This window comes from Plasmodium malariae (genome assembly GCF_900090045.1).
Source record: "Plasmodium malariae genome assembly, chromosome: 5".
NCBI lineage: Eukaryota > Apicomplexa > Aconoidasida > Haemosporida > Plasmodiidae > Plasmodium > Plasmodium malariae.
The window spans coordinates 1,765,228-1,784,062 of NC_041779.1; the positions used below are offsets into that span (position 1 = coordinate 1,765,228).

Sequence of the window (18,835 nt, forward strand, 5' to 3'; positions counted from 1 at the left end):
TTTTATCTTTTAATTATAATTAACCTATATACATACGTTACTTATCGTAAAAATCAAAATGTTATAGAAGAATAATGGAAATAAATGTATTGTTTTCTATAACGATATAATTTGTGTAAATATATTTTTTACATTTGCGTTATTGTTTATACTTGATTATAAATATAATAAGAGTTAATATTTATTTAAAGATGTTTAAGATCATGTATAATTAAATCCGTTAATTACTAATTCATTTTATTTTTAAATTCTATTTTTTAAATAAAATATAATTAAAAAAAGAAAATAGCACAGTTGTTCTGTACATAATTTATATATATGTAACCTTATTATTTTTGATTAGATAAACTCTAATAAGGTGTATTTATGAAATTAACCTTTTTTTCTTTTTTTTTTTTAATGTTTAATTTAATAAATGTTATTCATAAGATTCCCTTTGTGATATCTTTTTGTGTAATTTTCATCTATTAATTTTATTTTATATAAATTGAATTAAAAAATATATTATAATATTTGCATATGTTTATATATGACATTTAAGTACAACTCAAAAATTATTTTTCCTTCAGAGAAGCATCTCATGAAAAAATTCCTTATAGAGAATGTTAAAACATACAAAAATTGAGACAAGAATATGTGCGCATTTGGACAGGGGAATATTGAAACTTCTAATAAAAAGAATTATAATAAGAGAATTTATTATTTTTATTATTTATTTTTTTTTTCTTTTTTTTTAATATTAAATTTTTGTTTAATTTAATTAAATACTTTATACAATATAATCAATGTATATATGCTTAGATATATAGAACAATAATACTGAGGCTATAGCTTTCATTTTTATTACTTAACTATATAAATATTTTTTCTAAATACATATAATTAATTAAAAACTAAAATATAGAAATGAAATATATATATATATATATATATATATATATATATATATATATATATATAGCTATTTTCTATTTAAAAGTAATAGTATGTAATGTATTTATTTAAATTCAAATTTTTTAAAGAATTTTACAAAAAAATTAAAAATTATATATTATTTTCATTAAATATATAAATTTTTATAGACTAACTAGCCCTATATAAATTAGTTTTTTTAAATATATTATGATTTACAATAATAATAAATCTCATATTCATAAAAAGTAAGTAAAGTTGGAGTTATATATAAAATAACACAAAATAACATATAAAATTTTCTTTTATTATTGCTGTATTGTTTAAATATTTAATATTCAATCTTTAAGGACTATTTTTTTAAAAATACATTATTTATAAAATTAGAATTATTAAAATAAAAATACTAAAATTACTATTACTGTCTTAATATATATATGTACATTATATATATATATTCGGTACATTCTATACAGTAGATGAAGCTAATATTTCCTTGTAATAAGAGATAAAATTTATTTCTTAGTTTATTCATAAAACGACAATAAAAGTATTATTTAATTAGTTCTGTATGTTAATTATATAATTTATGTAATTAAAAAATTTGCGAATCAATTCAAATTATTTTATTTTAATGAAAGTAACGTTTTGTTTTAAATAATATAATAATAAAAATTGTATAACATATTATTGAAATTATTTTACTTTGTATATTTGGTAAAAACAATTATAGTTATATGCATTTTATGATGTATTTTGTAATCAATAATAAATGTAGATTTTTTGAACAGGTGTAACACTGTTTATTATTAATAAATTATATTATTATCAACTTATTTTTAATATTTTAGAATATTAAATATTTATATAATGGAACTAAAAAATAAACAAATCTTACTTTTTAGAATTGCTTTTTTTCTTGTTGTATCATGGATATGCCTTTGTAACAATGATTTGGTATGATAAAATTATTTAAGGTTATTTGTAAAATTAACACTTTTTGTAATATATTTTAAAAAACAAGATTTTTAGGGTTATATTTTGTATTCTACTAAATAATATATATTTACTTTTTGCTTTTAGAGTATATTCAACTATTATTTAGGTGAGAACTACAATATTTGTAAAAAAATATATGCGAGAAATAGTCGAATACTAGGAAATTATAAGAAGAATAAGGATTCAAATATTATAGTTTTAAAAGAAGACGTACAAAATAATGAAGAATATGAAAAAAAGGATGTGCATAATAAAGAAAAAACAAAAAACTCATATAGATTTTCATTAAATAAAGAGCGATACTATACAGAAATTATGGATTATAATTCTAGTATGTTTGATGGAAAATATTTTCATTTTGAAAAGAAATGGATTAAAAAAAAAGATTATGATAATTTTGTTGAAAGAAATGGAAGAATTTGTGATATAGCTTTAAAAAAAAGAAAGTTTAGAAGTTATGGATTCGGAATTGTTTTATTCTTTCTTTTTTTTTTAGTGGGAATAGGGTTACCCATATTGCGCGTTTTTGACTTCGTTGAGGATTCAAATTTTACACCTTTTAAGACTCTTTGGAAATTTATATATGAAGACACAGGTCTAAAATCAATTATAGAAGGAACAGATTCACAAGCAGTAGCAGGAGAAGTAGCAGGAGTACAATATTTTTACCTAGTAACATTTGTCGCACTTATCATTATATTAGCTATCTTGCTCATCGTTGCGATTCCTAAAATATTACGAAATAATGAAAAATATAAAAAAATTAAGTACATTTCTGAATGAAATAAATAATAATAAGCAAATATTGTTAAGTTAAAATTGTCATTAATATGATTTAAGAACTTGATATATTTTATTATATATTCTAAATGATCATAGCTATGATTACCATAGTTTTATAAATATAAGCGTATATACACAGGATTTTCGATGTACCATAGTAAAAATCAACTTCTTAATTTTTGGGTAAATTAGAATATTTTAATATCTTGAGACATAAATTTTAAATTATTAATTAAACTTTGTTACATGTATATGATATAATATATATATTTGTGCATTTATATGAATTTTTATAAAAAATATATGTATGTTCCTTATAATGAATATATACTGTAAAAATTTATATACTCTCTTTGAATATTGTGATATTTTATATTTTAATAAATAAGTACTTCTCTATATAATAAATCTTGTTCTAGACTAACATTATTACTGTTCGTGATACTTTGTAAATGTGCTATAATTTTCATGTTAACTATATTGTGACTTCTTTTGTATTTTATGAAATTAGTTGCATATATTTAATTATATTGATATATATATATATTTAATTTATGTACAAACTCATTTTTATTTTTTATGATATGTTTTATCTAAAATATGTTATTCAATATGCTAATTGTAAAATCGTCTTTATAAAAATTGAAATATTTTTTTGAATAATATAAATGTTAAATAATTGATATATAATAAATAAATATATTAGTTAAATATAGAGTATATATAAATGTTAACTAAATTAGAGATTCCAATCCATTAAAATTAAAGTATGACTTAACCTTTATCACTTTATTATTATTCCTCATTTAGTTTATATTTAATTTTGAAAAAATCACTTAATTATATATTATATTAGAATAAATAAATATATATTATATTGTTTTATTGTTTTTCGAATTCAATGTTGAAATTAATGAATTAATTTATTTAACAAATTAATATACAGTACGTAAAAATCCTTACTCTTATATTTAGATAATAGTGAATATCTAATGAATGATTACATATCTGTAACAATCTAAATTATCCTTAAAATTTATTAAATTAAATATATGTTTTCTACTTACTTTTCATTATATATAGGTATTTATTTAAACAAATGTATGATGTTATATTAGTTGTCCATAAGTATATTTACTAAATTTTTCATATTATTATGAATATACATAAAAATGCATTTAGTTCATATTGAACATTACTAATTCATTCATATTTATAAATTTAATTTTTTAAATAAAATAATAGTAAAAAAAATAAAATTCTTTCTTTATATAAAATTTATCAATACAGGTTTAGATTTGGGGCCTGGGTTTTAAGTTATTTCTAGGAAGTTATCCAATTGTAGAAATGCGTTTTCTAATTCAATAGAAGCCTTGAGTATTTTACTTTTCTTTAGTATATTACTATGTTGTTATACTAAATTAGGGAATAAGTAAATCTATCATCTTCTAATAACGTTTTTTATTTTATTTTATGAAAATTTTCTTAAATAACTATGAAAAAAATAAAGTGTTACGAAAATACATTATATAATTTTATTATTGATGGAATTAAACTAATGTGTAACTCTATGTAGTCTATTCTTACTTCGAAACAGTTATAATTAAAATTGAACTACATTTTTCTTGTTATTCTATTATTTTCTACTAGAATTTTGATAAATATGTACATATTATTAAAAACAAAAAAATAAATAAAATAAATAGAACTTAAAAATATTTAATGTACAAATAGTAACGATGGAAAAACTTAAATAAAAATTATAATTCGTTTTTACCTTTAAAAAATATATTGTTTCTTATGTTTCGTAGTATACTATAAATTCGATCTTTTAAAAATTTTATGGATTACATAAAAATTTCCATGTTTACTTAGTGAATAAGGAAAGAGCTATAAATAATATAACATGAAAGGTTTTATAGAATATTATTTTTTTCATTTATTATTACTATTATTATAATAACATAGTAGTATTTATTATTCTTAAACAATAACATGATCTTCCAAAACATGTAAAAAAGTTATAATTATTAGTAAAAAATATCATATGAATTAGATATTATTATCTCAAAATATGGAATTATATATAATTTGTCTATACATTCTATAGTATATGTATTCTATATGCTCTATCTTATACATAATCTCAGAATTTATAAATATTTATGAGTCTTATAATTTCTTCTTAATTTGTTTTAAAAAAATATTTCTTAATATTTTTTTAATTACCCTGCTATATTATATTAATAAATTATATATTTTAAATATTTGAGAATGCAAATTATTTTATTTTAATAAAAAATATTTCTTTAAGCATAAAATTAAAAAAAATAATTCTAAAATATTATTTATAATTATTTTTGTTTGTATCTATTATCAAAAACATTATGTTCATATACATTTCATTATGTTTTTATAAGACATTAATAAAATTTTATTACATTATAATTACTATGCTATATTATTAAATGAATATTATACGATTGTTAATTTTTTTTTTACTGAATATATTAGGATATAGAAATATATATAATGGAACAAGAAATTAAGTTATATTTTTTTATTAAAGTTTCTCTTTTTATATTTATTACTTGGATATATCATTTTTCCAATAATATGGTACTATTACTTAATTTAAAGAAATATATATTATTTACATATTTAGTTTTTAATTTTTATTTACACTGTTATTCAGTACGAGTATATTTATTTATATAAATAATATATATTTTCTATGTTTTTTAGAGTATATTTGACAAATTCCTTTATGGGAAACGAACCATTGGAAGTAAATTAGATATAAGAAATTATAGATTAATAGCAAAATATAAACAGGATAAATGTTCAAATTTCTTACATTCAAAAGAAGAGTTACCTAATAATTTGATGAACAAGGAAAAAGATATATGTATAAACGATAAAGGAGATAAACGAAAAATGAATCAATCCGATGCACGTTCACTAAATAATACAGGAGGATATAAATTACATAAGAAAAATAAGTCTAATATATTTGAGACTATAAAATTATCTCATATAGAAAAGATGATATTCAAAGAACTTGATTTTATAGATTTTGTTAAAAATAGAAGGACCATTAGTGATGAAACTTACAAAAAAATAATACGTAAAAAATTAGCTTTACGATTTACCATACCTTTGTTATTGTTTTTGTTGTTGTCAGTATCGATGATAATAGATTTTTCTTGCTTTCGCTATTTTAGAAAGGGAGTGTTTTACGCATTGCGTATATGGCTTGGAGGTTGGTGGTACGGTTCTTTAAATAGTTTGCTGGAAAACTCCTCTTTAAATTTTTTATTTAAGTCTACAAAAAAAATAAAATTAAAAAAGTGGATTAATGAAAAAAAAAAATTGGTGGATCTGGAAGAATTCGATTACGTATATGGATTTTATAGATATCTGTTATGTTTAATATATTTAATAGCTTTCTTAATATTGGGTGTAACACTTATATTAGGAATGGTTTATTATCATAAAAAAGTTAAAAAATATCAAAAAATTAAGTTCAGAAAAAGGTAAATTGTACAAAAGGTATATGCTTCCTTGTTTAATAAACTCATTAATATGAATTAATACCTGTAATATTCTTAGTGCCCTGCTTAGTAAACATAACTATAATTGCTTAAATTTTATAAATACACTTACGTACAGGTGGACTTTTCTATGTACAAGAGAAAAATATGTTATGAGTTTTTTAGTTAATTTGAACATATTAATATTTTTAAAATCGTTTTATAATATATTTTCTCAGATTAATTAAATATATATTTATAGTTGTATGCCTATATTCTTTATTAAATAGGTTTTTATAATAAGATATATTTGTACATTAAAATTAATATATGGTAAAACAAATTATATAATCTTGTTGAATTCATTTGATAATTTATATTTTAGGTAAAAAGTGCTGCTTTCTATTTTATACTCAGTTACATTTCAAAATGGTTATTTTTACAGAATATTAGGAAAATGTGTGATTAGTTTTAAATTAGCAATAAATGGTAACTGGTCAGTATTTAATGAAAGAAATTGAATATAATTTGTTGTTTTCGTACGTATATACTTATTTTCTTTTTTGCCAAATAAGAACCTAATATACATTATATAAAATATATTATATGAAAATTATGCTATAAGAAATAATAATTGAAAAAACCTTTTAATAAAGTTTTAGCTTTTTTTATATATACAAACTTGAATATATATATAATAAAAATATTTCCTTATTAAATATATATTATTTATAATTGTTTACCAAATTATGGATTTTGTATCTTTATAATTGAAAAGAAAACATGGATTTATTTATTATTAATCTTAATTTTGGTGTTAATTACTCTGTTTAAAATTTAATTTAATATATACTATATTGAAAATTTATAAATAAATAAATTATATTTTTTTTTTTTTTGGACATTATTTAGATATGAAATGAATGAATTGATTGTTCGCACATATGGACGTATATACATATAAATCCTTTTTTATCTTTTTTTAATAGTACTATTATAATTATATTATATATCTGTAAAAAACAACATTAATGCTATTAGTAATGAAAAAAATAAATATTTTTTTACAACATTATAGTAGTGTGTATGTATTTTATATATATATTTTCTATTTTTAATGTATATAAATGTATATATATTATATTAACTATTAATAATGGATTTTTGTGTGTAGTACATATTTTATGAATAAAATTAAATTATAAAAAGGTATTTTTCCTTTTTGAGACATTCTTAACTACATAGAGTTGTTTTTATTTTGTTAGATAAATTTTAATATGTACCATTCGAAATTATTATGTATTTTTATAGAAGATTTAATTAACTGTGATATATATGAATTAATATGAAGCTGTTTTGTTCGTTGTTTTCATAACTATAGTTAATATATTACATTTTACTTTTTATGAATTTAAATGAATATTATAAAATAATAATAATATATGTTTTAGTTATCTCATTCTTTTAGGATAGAAACGTAATATTTAGTCAGTGGTATAATACATACATATATTTGTTTTTGTAAAAATATACTAATAAGACAGAAAATTTGATGTTAACATATATGCACAATTCTATATGGTGAGATCGAAAAGATTGTTAATAAAATTTTTAATAAAATATATATATATGTATTTTTTTTTTCTATAATATTAGGTATTACTATATTTTATTAAAATATTTTGTTCTATGTACATAATACATATATTTATGTAGAATAATTATATTAAGATAATATTTTTTTTTAGTTTAATTTATATGAAATAAAAAGAAACGAAGTACAATTATTGAAAAATAGTAATGCTCATTATTTCATAATGTTACCTATTTAGATATACATGAAAAACAAAGTGAGTAAATATTCATTTATAATACAATGTATAATGTTACATGTTATATTATTAGATTTATGTTCTTGAATATCTATCCGTATTTTTTTTAAATATTAAAAGCGTAGACGTATTTTAATTACATTATTTTTTTTTTTTATCATTTTATGAAAATTAATTACAATATATTTTTCAAAAAAATTTTTATTCAAAATTTTTCATCATATATTTTTTAATAGTCCATAAGGCTAAATAATATGAATTTTTAAAATTAATATATTATATGGAGACAACTGAAAAACGCAGTTACATTAAAGTAAAAACATTCCTACAAGATGGAAAAGAGAGGAACGATATTAAAGGATTAATTAATATAGTGTATAAAAACTACTTTTATCTGAACATTTGTATAATTAAATAAAAAAATATAATAATAAATGTTTTTGATCTAATTAAAATGTCTTATGTTTCAAGTATTTATTTTAAGTTTTTAATATCATTTGTTTCCCTTTTACTTGTATTATTATAAGTTAAGTAAAGTTAAATACATGATACCAAATTTCATTAGTGCAAGTTCCCAAATGTTATGTTAATAAAATATTGAGTATATAGAACCTTAAAACAGAAATTCAAGCAAAATTGTTAAGAATAAAAATGATATAAGAACCTTCTATTGAATCTTCTCCTAAAAGAGTTTTTGATTTGTTTATGTAATTATAATACTTTAATGTATATGTATATTTATATTTTTTGTTCTTAATATTGTTTAAATTGTTCTTGTATATATGCATGAACATACGGGTAAAGAATATAAGTTACACATATATACATATCCGTAAAAATTTTTTTTTTTTTTTTTTGAGCTCTCCCGTTTATCTCAGTTTTTTATTTCTCTCTTTTACCTGGATTTTTATCTATCTTTTTTTTTGCAGTCAACGCTTGAAAAATTAAAATTAAAAAATAAAAAATTATAAAATTTTAATGAAATAACCGGAATTATTTTTAGAAGGTAATATATAAATTGCATGATTCCGTTTTGGCAGAGTCTTTGAATTGTTACTATTATATTGAATTGATATAATAATTTTTGTAATATAAATAATTATAATTCTAAAAATTATTTTATATCTGCGATTTGTATATTTTTTTCATTTTAGTCTTAATTAATTTTTGAATGTGCATGCAGAAATTTTGTTAATTATAAAACGGTGTATTGTCAGAATTCATTTTATGTGAACTGAAAAAAAATAATATTACGTTTATGAAAAATATTCTTTTTTTTTTTAGATTATATGTATTTGTATTAGGACTACTTTTTCATCGAGAACGAACGTTACTATGAAATAGGAAAGAATGGAGAAGTAGGAAACTCATATCTAACAAACACATGCAAAAGTGACTCTAAGAAAATGAAAATAAGAAAAATAAAAAAAAGTAAAAGAATATGAAATATAATTAATGACGACATAAATTATGCATGAATAGGTGCAATTCTTAATTCTAATATTCCCCTTTTTTTTTCTATGTTCAAACAGCAATTACAGAGATATTTTTTTAAAAGTGAAGATAGATATCCTTATAAAAGTTTTATGAAAAAGACAAAGAAAAAAAAGGATATAATTTATTAGCGATATTTTTCTGATTTAATTTTTTTATCCTTAGTTTGTATGAAAAGGTGAAAATCCATAAATATAAGTCTCTAATTACGAAATTTGTGGGAAAATGTACGAATAAAAACTAAAAAATAACTACTTTAAAGAATTTATGTGTCATGTATACTTCTATGCCATGTAAATATATGTGTCATGTATGCTTCTATGCCATGTAAATATATGTGTCATGTATAATTCTATGCCATGTAAATATATATGTGCATACGTATATGCACATATACATGTGAATATGCGGATGTATATATATGCATTCCTTAGGATGGTCCGTCCATATACATACTTCAACATATGTACCTGCCCATATTTTATAAAATGCATATTCATTTTTATGCCTATTACAACACTTCGATTTCACAATATTATTAATAGTATAAACGGATATATATTCTACTACACTGAAACAACATGAGAAGACTAAAACAAATAAACGTAATAAAATGTATTTTATAGGGCTTGTTTTATCTATTTACCTTTAATACATTTTTGATGAATTTCTCATAATAACGAAGCTTCTTATATATATAGGTAAATTTTTTTTGTGTTGTTATATCAACCAGAAGTATATTTTTATACAGATGTTAATGTTTACTTAAAAAATTTAAAATAAAATATATCTAATAAAACATTTATTCTTAAAAGGTGATTTTATGTATATGAATAACTAAATTGATTTTAGTATGCAGTTGTATGCATTATTGTGTGTGTACGTAAGATTGAACTCTTCATGAATGTATGAATAATTATGCGTATAGAACTTATGCTTATTGTTTTTTTTTTTTTTGTAATAGCTTTCTGTAGAACTTTTAGTATGTATACATTGAAATGCTGTAAACGGATGCACATACATATATATGTACATGTAATTTTTTGCATGCTGTAAATTTATTCACATATTATTTCCCCCAGTATCGCTTTGTATTTACGTAAATGTTAATGTATATAAGATGGAATGAGACATATGATAGAAATAGGATATTTGACAAGGGATAATATCTCAAGGCATGAAGTTAACTGAAACATGTATTTATCTTAAAGATTATAAGAAAAAGAAGAAAAAATATATACATAAGGTAACTAAACGTTACAATAATTGAATTAATTAGATGTGTATATAATTCGTTTAACGAGGGCTTCATTTTATATTATACCTTCATTGTAAATTTACATGCAGTTAACTTTATTAAAGATTCTTATAAGGGTTGTTAATTAGTATATTTATTATTAGCATTGATAAAGCCGAAAAAAAAATAAAAAGTGGAAATGTATATACTGCAATGTTGTAAAACGAAAAAGTAAATATTATTAGTTCGTTTTAGTTCTATGAAAGAAGATTACGTATATGAATGTGTGCACGTATGAATACGGTGGTCTTATGAGTGTATGCATATCTTTATGATATTCATCCCATATAAACAAGCATGTAAAAAAGTATATTCAAGTGATAATAAAAAATCTTCGCGTAGAAATTACTTTTATATATATATATAATGAATTTATTCATTTGGAACTAAAAAAAATAAAATAAAACTATAATCATTTTTTTTTTTTTTTGGTAAACATTACATTAGTTATATATACGTAAACTTATTGGTAATATGAAAGGGTTCAATATGTTTTGAAAAAAATAAATTAGTTAGAATAAATAAATTTTAGAAAAGTGACTGAATATAATGAAATACATGTAGATATAAATTATAATGTTCCTCATTTTAGTGAATATTTTATCATATATATGTTTGTGTAAACTTCATAGAATCTATAATAGTAGTAGTGTTATAGAAGAGATACATTAGATCTATAATAAGGATGATTACAAAAATACTACTTAAAGAAACAATAGGAAAGTAATAATTTCGAGGAATATATTTATAATCCACATTAATTTACCTTTAAGTAATATAATGAATTTAAAAGAGCCATATATTCCATTATTTTTACGAAATTAATTGAATTTCTAATTAGGGGAAAAATATTATTAATACAAAAGGTAAATTTATGAGAAATGATTATTACATCTGATATTGTATCTACAAGAGTCAAAAATTATTAAGTATTTAATAATATATATATATATATATGTATTTATGTGATTTCATAGATGTATACTTATAAAATAAATATATATATTTAATAATAACATTAATTTATATTGTATACATTTACTAAGGAAATAATCAAATATTTCAAAAAAAAATGAAAATTGTTTATAAATTATTCTTTCATTTTGCTGAATTTTCATCAGTATTTATCTTAAATTAACGTGAACATATTTAATTAATATAAAATGCATAAAATAATTAAAAAAAAACAAATGATCCTAAAAAATATTAACTAAATCAGTTACATAGAAAACTAGAAAATAATTATTAAAAAGAAGTTTATATGTTCATGTTATTTTTATAATTATATAATTTTCATAATAGGCAGTATTAAATATTATGTTGCGTTGGTATGTTTTTTTATATAAACATAAATTAGTAAATTTTGACAAGGAGAAATCCAAATGAAAGAACCATTTAAATGTCTTGAACCAAGAAACATATTAATTATATATATATATAATTATATAAGTTTATATAGTTATATACATACGAATACATAGAGTAAAATAATATTTATCTTATATTTCTGTAATTATCTAGGTTGATGTATATTGGTAGCATATGGAAAATTTCAGGATATTTACATATATTTTTAATTAATTATTTTTAGAAAAGTAGTTTACTTAACAAAATTAGTGTAAATTTATTATTATATAATTAATATAATATATTTATGATATTACATTTTTATTATTCTCTACGTTTATTATATTAAATAAACAATATATAATAAAAATATTTTTTCTTTTATGGGTATATTTCATTAATAATATAATTTATTTTATTTGAGAATGTTACATAGCAGTAGTCATTTAATATATTACTTTAAGTAATACTTATTTATATACCAATAAAAATTATATATACTATTATTCCTTCCATAAAAATGTCAAAAAGTATAATAATACGTTATTGGTTTTTTTAATTTTTATTATATATTATATATATTTTTTTTTTATTTATTAATATTATTATTTTTTACTGTATATTATTTTATTTAAAATAATTTTTTTATTATAATTTTTTTTTTAATAATTATAATTACTATAAATTTTTTCTTATATATATTCTTACATAGTTATTATGTTTTTTTAATATAGCATTTTCGCTATATATTATAAATTTATAAATATTTTAGCGAAAAAATAAAAATATATAAATTAATTCTCAAATTTAATAAATTTTATTTTGATCATAATAAACAGAATTCTTTTTTTTTTTTAACTATATAGAAATTAATTTATTATATTTAAAATAATAACATGCAATTTTATAAAAGCGTTAAATTGTATAGAACTCTATAAAACATTAGTATTTTTTATTTTAATAAAATTGCACAATATAATTTCAAAGTTATTCTAGTACAAATATTTTACATGTTTTATATATATGGGACATACTAGATTATAACTTGTGCTATAAAAAAAAGTCTTTTTTTATTTTTTTTTCCAGCGTATGATTAGTATTATATACTATATCTTGTATTTATTATTGTAAATAATGTATAAGAAGTATAACAGGTATACATAATTAAGCTTATTAATAGAAGGTTCAATAAAAAAATAACTATATTACTAACATATATTAGCATACTTATTCTCAACACATGTCTGATTTTTTTATTCTAATTATAAAAAAAATTCCTGTATACCTGAAAAGCCATTTTATTTTTTTTTCTGAAAGATATTAATAACAAACATTTTGAACTGTTACGTTAGGCTATTAAAATATATATGCTTTTTGAGTATTCATTAATAAAATTCGTTTCCCAAATATCATTTGATATTTGCTTTTCTATAAATAAATTAATTTCATAAATTTAGAAAAATATTTATTAAATTATATTATATTTTTTATAACTTGTACATTATTTATGGAATTTAGCACTTTTTTAAAAAATAAAATAAAATAGCTAAAGTAATTACTATACTCATATATTACTAATTTGTCAATATTCTCTATATATTTTGCCAAAATAGATGTGTTATAAAATCAAAAAATATACAAATTTTATAGAATAAATAAATATTTTATATTAGAAAAATCACGCAGATTTGTCTTTTTCAATTGTATATGTCCATATTTAAATAAGGCACTATAATAAACTAGAATAAAATTTTTCTTATATTTTTGTAGCTCCATGTTATATATAAATATATTTATAAGAATATTTTTGTTATCTCTAAGGAAATTTAGCACATTATAAATAATAAAAATATATTCTTTTCATTATAATGTACCTTTTATATATCTTTAGATAATTAGAATATTGTGGATGGAATATTAGACAAAGGATTCTTATATTATTATCAGAACAAGAGGAGAGATATAATATAGAATTAAAGGTATGTTATATGGTAATGTATATGTTGGTTCATACCATAAAGAGGTAATATTGAACTAAAATATATTGGAATGTATTAGCGTAGATACAGTGATAATTCAAGGACATCCAAAAAGTTAGTCACGAAATGATTATTTGTTTTATTCGAGCCATATATAGTGATAGATATGTATTTTTAAAAAAATTGTAAGGAGTATATATTCCTATATATAAAAACAGAAAATATTCCTGTTCTACCAAGAAAAAAAGTGTAAAACTTACAGAATGTATGAGTATTACGTTAGCATTTACTCTAATGGATACTTTTGTTATAGTATTTTTATTACTTTTCTATTTATTATTCCATTAATAAATTTGTAATATATATTAAGGTGAGAATTACTAATATAATTATTTAATTATAAAAAGAGATTTACAACTGTATTTTTATTTTTCATTTTTTATATATTTTAATGTTATATGTTCTGTTAAAATTATTAAATAAGCCTGTAAATTAGAAAAAGACAAAATAAAAGCCTCCTCAAAATTGATATATTGTTTTCAGAAATACCTTTTTTCCTGTATCTAGTGAATATTTCCTTTATGCTTAATGGAAATATGCTAACAAAAATTAATTGTATACTTATAAATTTTTTTTTATTGAAACTAAATATTATACAAGTATATATTAATGAACAGAAGTAATAAGATGTATAAGAAGTATTTTTGACGGTTCTTATATTTTTAGATTTTTGTTATATTAAAATTTATTTTTCGGAATATATATATATAATATATATTTCTTTATTTATTAAATGTGAAATTTAAATTGCTGAATATTCAGAATAAAAATATACACCATATATGCAAAAAATATATGTGTAATAGTTACATTTGGATTTGTAATTCAATATATATGTGATATTTAATTTATTATACTATATCGTAATTAATGTAATTTCACGCACCTAATGAGATAACTTTTATAATTAACAATTCCTCTCTTTTCTTTTTAAAGGTTGTAAGTTTTCATTATTGATCTTATTAATATATATACGATATATTACTTTTAATTTTAATATATTTGAATTTATTTTTATTTAATAAAATATAAACTATTTAATTTTTTTTGTTAAAATGTACTTCTTATTTAAATGTAAACATAACAAATCATGTTTATAAAAAAGTTATTATGAAAATTACATGTTTCAAAAGTTATTTGATATAAGAATATATTAATAAAATTCTGGATTCTTTTATAGTTCAAGTAAAAAATTATAATTAAATAATAATATAATTCTCCTTTGGAAATGAATTATTATTAGTAAATTGTCAATTTTATAATTTTTAAAGCTTTATATTTAAATGAGTGTCTTAAAGTATATCTCTTATTTTACTTTTTATTTTAGATAATTGTTTGTGTTAAAATTTTTCTGTAAAAATTATTAAAAATCTATGTAAAATTATTTGATATGAAATTATACTCATTATTACGTTAAATGCTGTTAACGAAGTATATTATTATTCCAAGATTATTATTAAGTTAATTCAATACTTATTCTATCCTTCACTTTTTTATGTATTATTTTTTTATCTTATTTCATCTAAATAAATATTAAATTAAAAAGAAATTTGAAATAAGTTGATAAATTTACAAACTTTTAATTTAGAAATAATAGTACATTTTACTTCTAATTAAACACTATAACACTCAAAAATTATTTTACAAAAATAAAAGACGGTCTTTATTTACCTTTGAAATATATACCTTTTTAGTGCTTTAAGTTCTTTATTATAAATACGATATTTGATATATGTTATTGAAGATAAAGGAATGTATATGTTTATGTTATACCTAATTACATTAGCACAATTAATATAAAACAAAAATTTATGAAAAATATTTTTTCCATTTTTTACTTCTACCATTATGTTTCTATAACAATTAATATTTTTTTAGGAATAACTAGTTTTTCAAAAATATATTGTTTATAAAATCGGAATAATTAATAGGAGAACTTCTTTAACATCCGTAATACTTCTCTTAAGGTATAAAGAGATCCATTATCTATATTCTATACATTCTATATTCTACATATAATCAATATCTAGAATGTTATGTAATCGTATATATTTTATTTTATTCTGAAATGAATTAATAAAAATATTTTTTAATTAATTTATTATTTTAAATAAAATATATATTTTATATGTTTATTAGTTATTTGAATTTATATTATTCTAATTGAAGTTCTTTTTCGCAGTCACTGCTGTAAAAAAAAATTATAATTATACATTTTTTAATATGTTTTTACGAACAAAAAAAAATTTATAAATATAAAAGAATAAATGTATAATAAAAGTTTCCTATATAACTATAGGAATATTGTATTATTTTTAATTGTGTTACTGCTCAGTATATTACAGTTTTAATGTTCTATATCATGGACCAAAAAATTAAGTTACTATTATTTTTAAAAATTTCTACTTTTATACTTTTAAGTTGGATATGTAATTTTTACATTTATAATTTAAAATATAATTATTTACAGGTATTTATATTACTTATAATTTTCTATTTTTTTTTATTTTAGTACTTTTTTTAGTGTGAAAATATTCATTTAATTGATAAGTTTTTTTTTATTTTTTCAGAGTACGCATAACACACTTTTGGATGAATTCTGCAAACATTGTAGAAATTTTTATACAAGAAATTATCGTTTACTTGGAATAAATAATCAGAAATGGGATTCACATATTGTATGTTTAAAAGAAGAGATTCAAAATAGAAAATATGTTAAAAATGATGCGTCTAATAACGAAAAGGTGGGAGAAGATAAAAAGGAACTATTAAGTGAAAATTTACCATATAATGAAAAAGGCTGTAAAAAAGATAAAAATAATAAATTATGTTTATTTGAAACAAATAAATATTCCTATTTGGAAAGAAAAATATTTAAAGAACTTGATTTTGAAGATTTTCTTAAAAACAACAAGACAATTAGTGGTAAGCTTTACAAAAAAATAATACGTAAAAAATGTTCATTAAGAATCGCTATTCCATTTATATTGTTATTGTTGTTATCACTAGCATTAACAGTAGAATTATCTTTGGGTTATGGAATTTCAAATGTGCTATATTATGTGTTTTATCAATCTCTTGGAAAAAGCGCAGTTGATAAAATTGGGAACTATTTGAAGAATGATTCTTTCGGTAGTTTGTTTAAGCAAGTTGTAACCGTTGAAGGTAAGCCGAAGTCTGCTCTTGTTCATAACATGTTTAGTTTTCTAACATATTGCTCACTTTTTCTTATATTAGGCTTTGCATTTATATCAGTGGTTTTTTATTACCATAAAAAAGTTAAAAAATATCAAAAAATTAAGTTCAGGAAAGGTAAAATATAAAGTATGTTATATGTTTCTTTCGATAATGAAGTCTTTAATATGACGTAATATTTGTATTAATTCTCGTCATATGTTTAATATACATATATATAATTACGTAATTTTAAAAATACATTTATATGCACTTTCCTTTTTTGGGTACATGACAATATATAAATGTGTATTATGATTTTAGGTGAAATTAAATGTTTTTTATTTTGTATTTTATGATATATTTTCAACATAGTTAACTACGTTAGATTAATATATATTTATATATGTTGGAATTTCTTTTGTTACTCATAAAAATTCTATTTTTTTTGTAATAAAAATAATATATTATAGGGAAATTAATACAATTTTAGTTAAGTTTATTAATATGTATTTGTAATTTATGAAATGACACACTATATTTTTTATATTGATTCGTTCTAAAATTGTTATATGTTAATGCATTTAAAGATATGCATCATCTGTTTTAAGAAAAAGATGAGTATATCTTGCTTTGTATTTAATAAGGGAAAGTGCAGGTTTTCCGTTGCCCATTTATATATATATGTATATTATATGAAAAACACTTAATTTTTATTCTATAAAATATATTTTATGAAAACTTTGTTATAGAAAATTTTTATTTTATAAGTTTTTTTAACATACTTTTAGTTTGTATTTTGTTGGTCAAAAGGCAAAATATTGTTATAATATAAAATAATACTTTTTTAAAATATGATCTACTTATAATTGTTTAATAGCTCAAGAATTATAAAAACTTCTTAATTAAAGTATGTTTTAGAAGAATTTATTATTCATGATTGTTATCAATGCTTTCGTTAATTCTATTTTGAAAAATCACATAAATATATATTATACTGAAAATTTATAATTAAATATACTATATATTTTTTTTTTTTACATCACTAAGGGACATATTAATGAATTAAATGTTATTATATATTAATGGATCGTATTTTCAGATTAGTTTTTTTTTTCATAGTTTTTATAATAAAATACTTATTAAAATGTATTATTTTTATCTATAAAAATTTTTTATTTACGGCAATTAAAAAAATATATATAATTATACGGGGATAAACGTATATGTATATATATAAGTCGTATTTTTTTAATTTTTATGTACATATATTAAGTAAACAGTCAATATTACTTTAAAAATATATAATAATATGGAGAGTTTATATTTATAGTTAGTATTTTCTTCAAATTAATATTTTGGTTTTAAGAAAAAAAAAAGGATATTGCTAAAAAGAATTACATTTTTATAGATAAGTTATAAATA

The 18,835-nt window shown here is 18.9% G+C and overlaps 3 protein-coding genes across 3 annotated transcripts; all 3 read left to right on the top strand.

Annotated features, from left to right (window-relative positions):
- Positions 1-1,782: 1,782 nt before the first annotated feature.
- On the top strand, positions 1,783-2,694 carry PmUG01_05043200 (fam-m protein; the record flags this gene model as incomplete). The annotated part of the gene is made up of 2 exons (XM_029003649.1): positions 1,783-1,869; positions 1,996-2,694. 2 exons carry the CDS (start codon positions 1,783-1,785, stop codon positions 2,692-2,694), a joined length of 786 nt encoding a protein of 261 aa, XP_028860574.1.
- Positions 2,695-5,226: 2,532 nt separating this feature from the next.
- Positions 5,227-6,234, top strand: PmUG01_05043300 (fam-l protein; the record flags this gene model as incomplete). Its single annotated transcript, XM_029003650.1, has 2 exons — positions 5,227-5,313; positions 5,440-6,234. The coding sequence occupies 2 exons, from the start codon at positions 5,227-5,229 to the stop codon at positions 6,232-6,234; spliced, it is 882 nt and encodes a 293-aa protein (XP_028860575.1).
- A 10,364-nt stretch (positions 6,235-16,598) lies between these two features.
- Positions 16,599-17,559, top strand: PmUG01_05043400 (fam-l protein; the record flags this gene model as incomplete). Its single annotated transcript, XM_029003651.1, has 2 exons — positions 16,599-16,706; positions 16,807-17,559. The coding sequence occupies 2 exons, from the start codon at positions 16,599-16,601 to the stop codon at positions 17,557-17,559; spliced, it is 861 nt and encodes a 286-aa protein (XP_028860576.1).
- Positions 17,560-18,835: the final 1,276 nt, after the last annotated feature.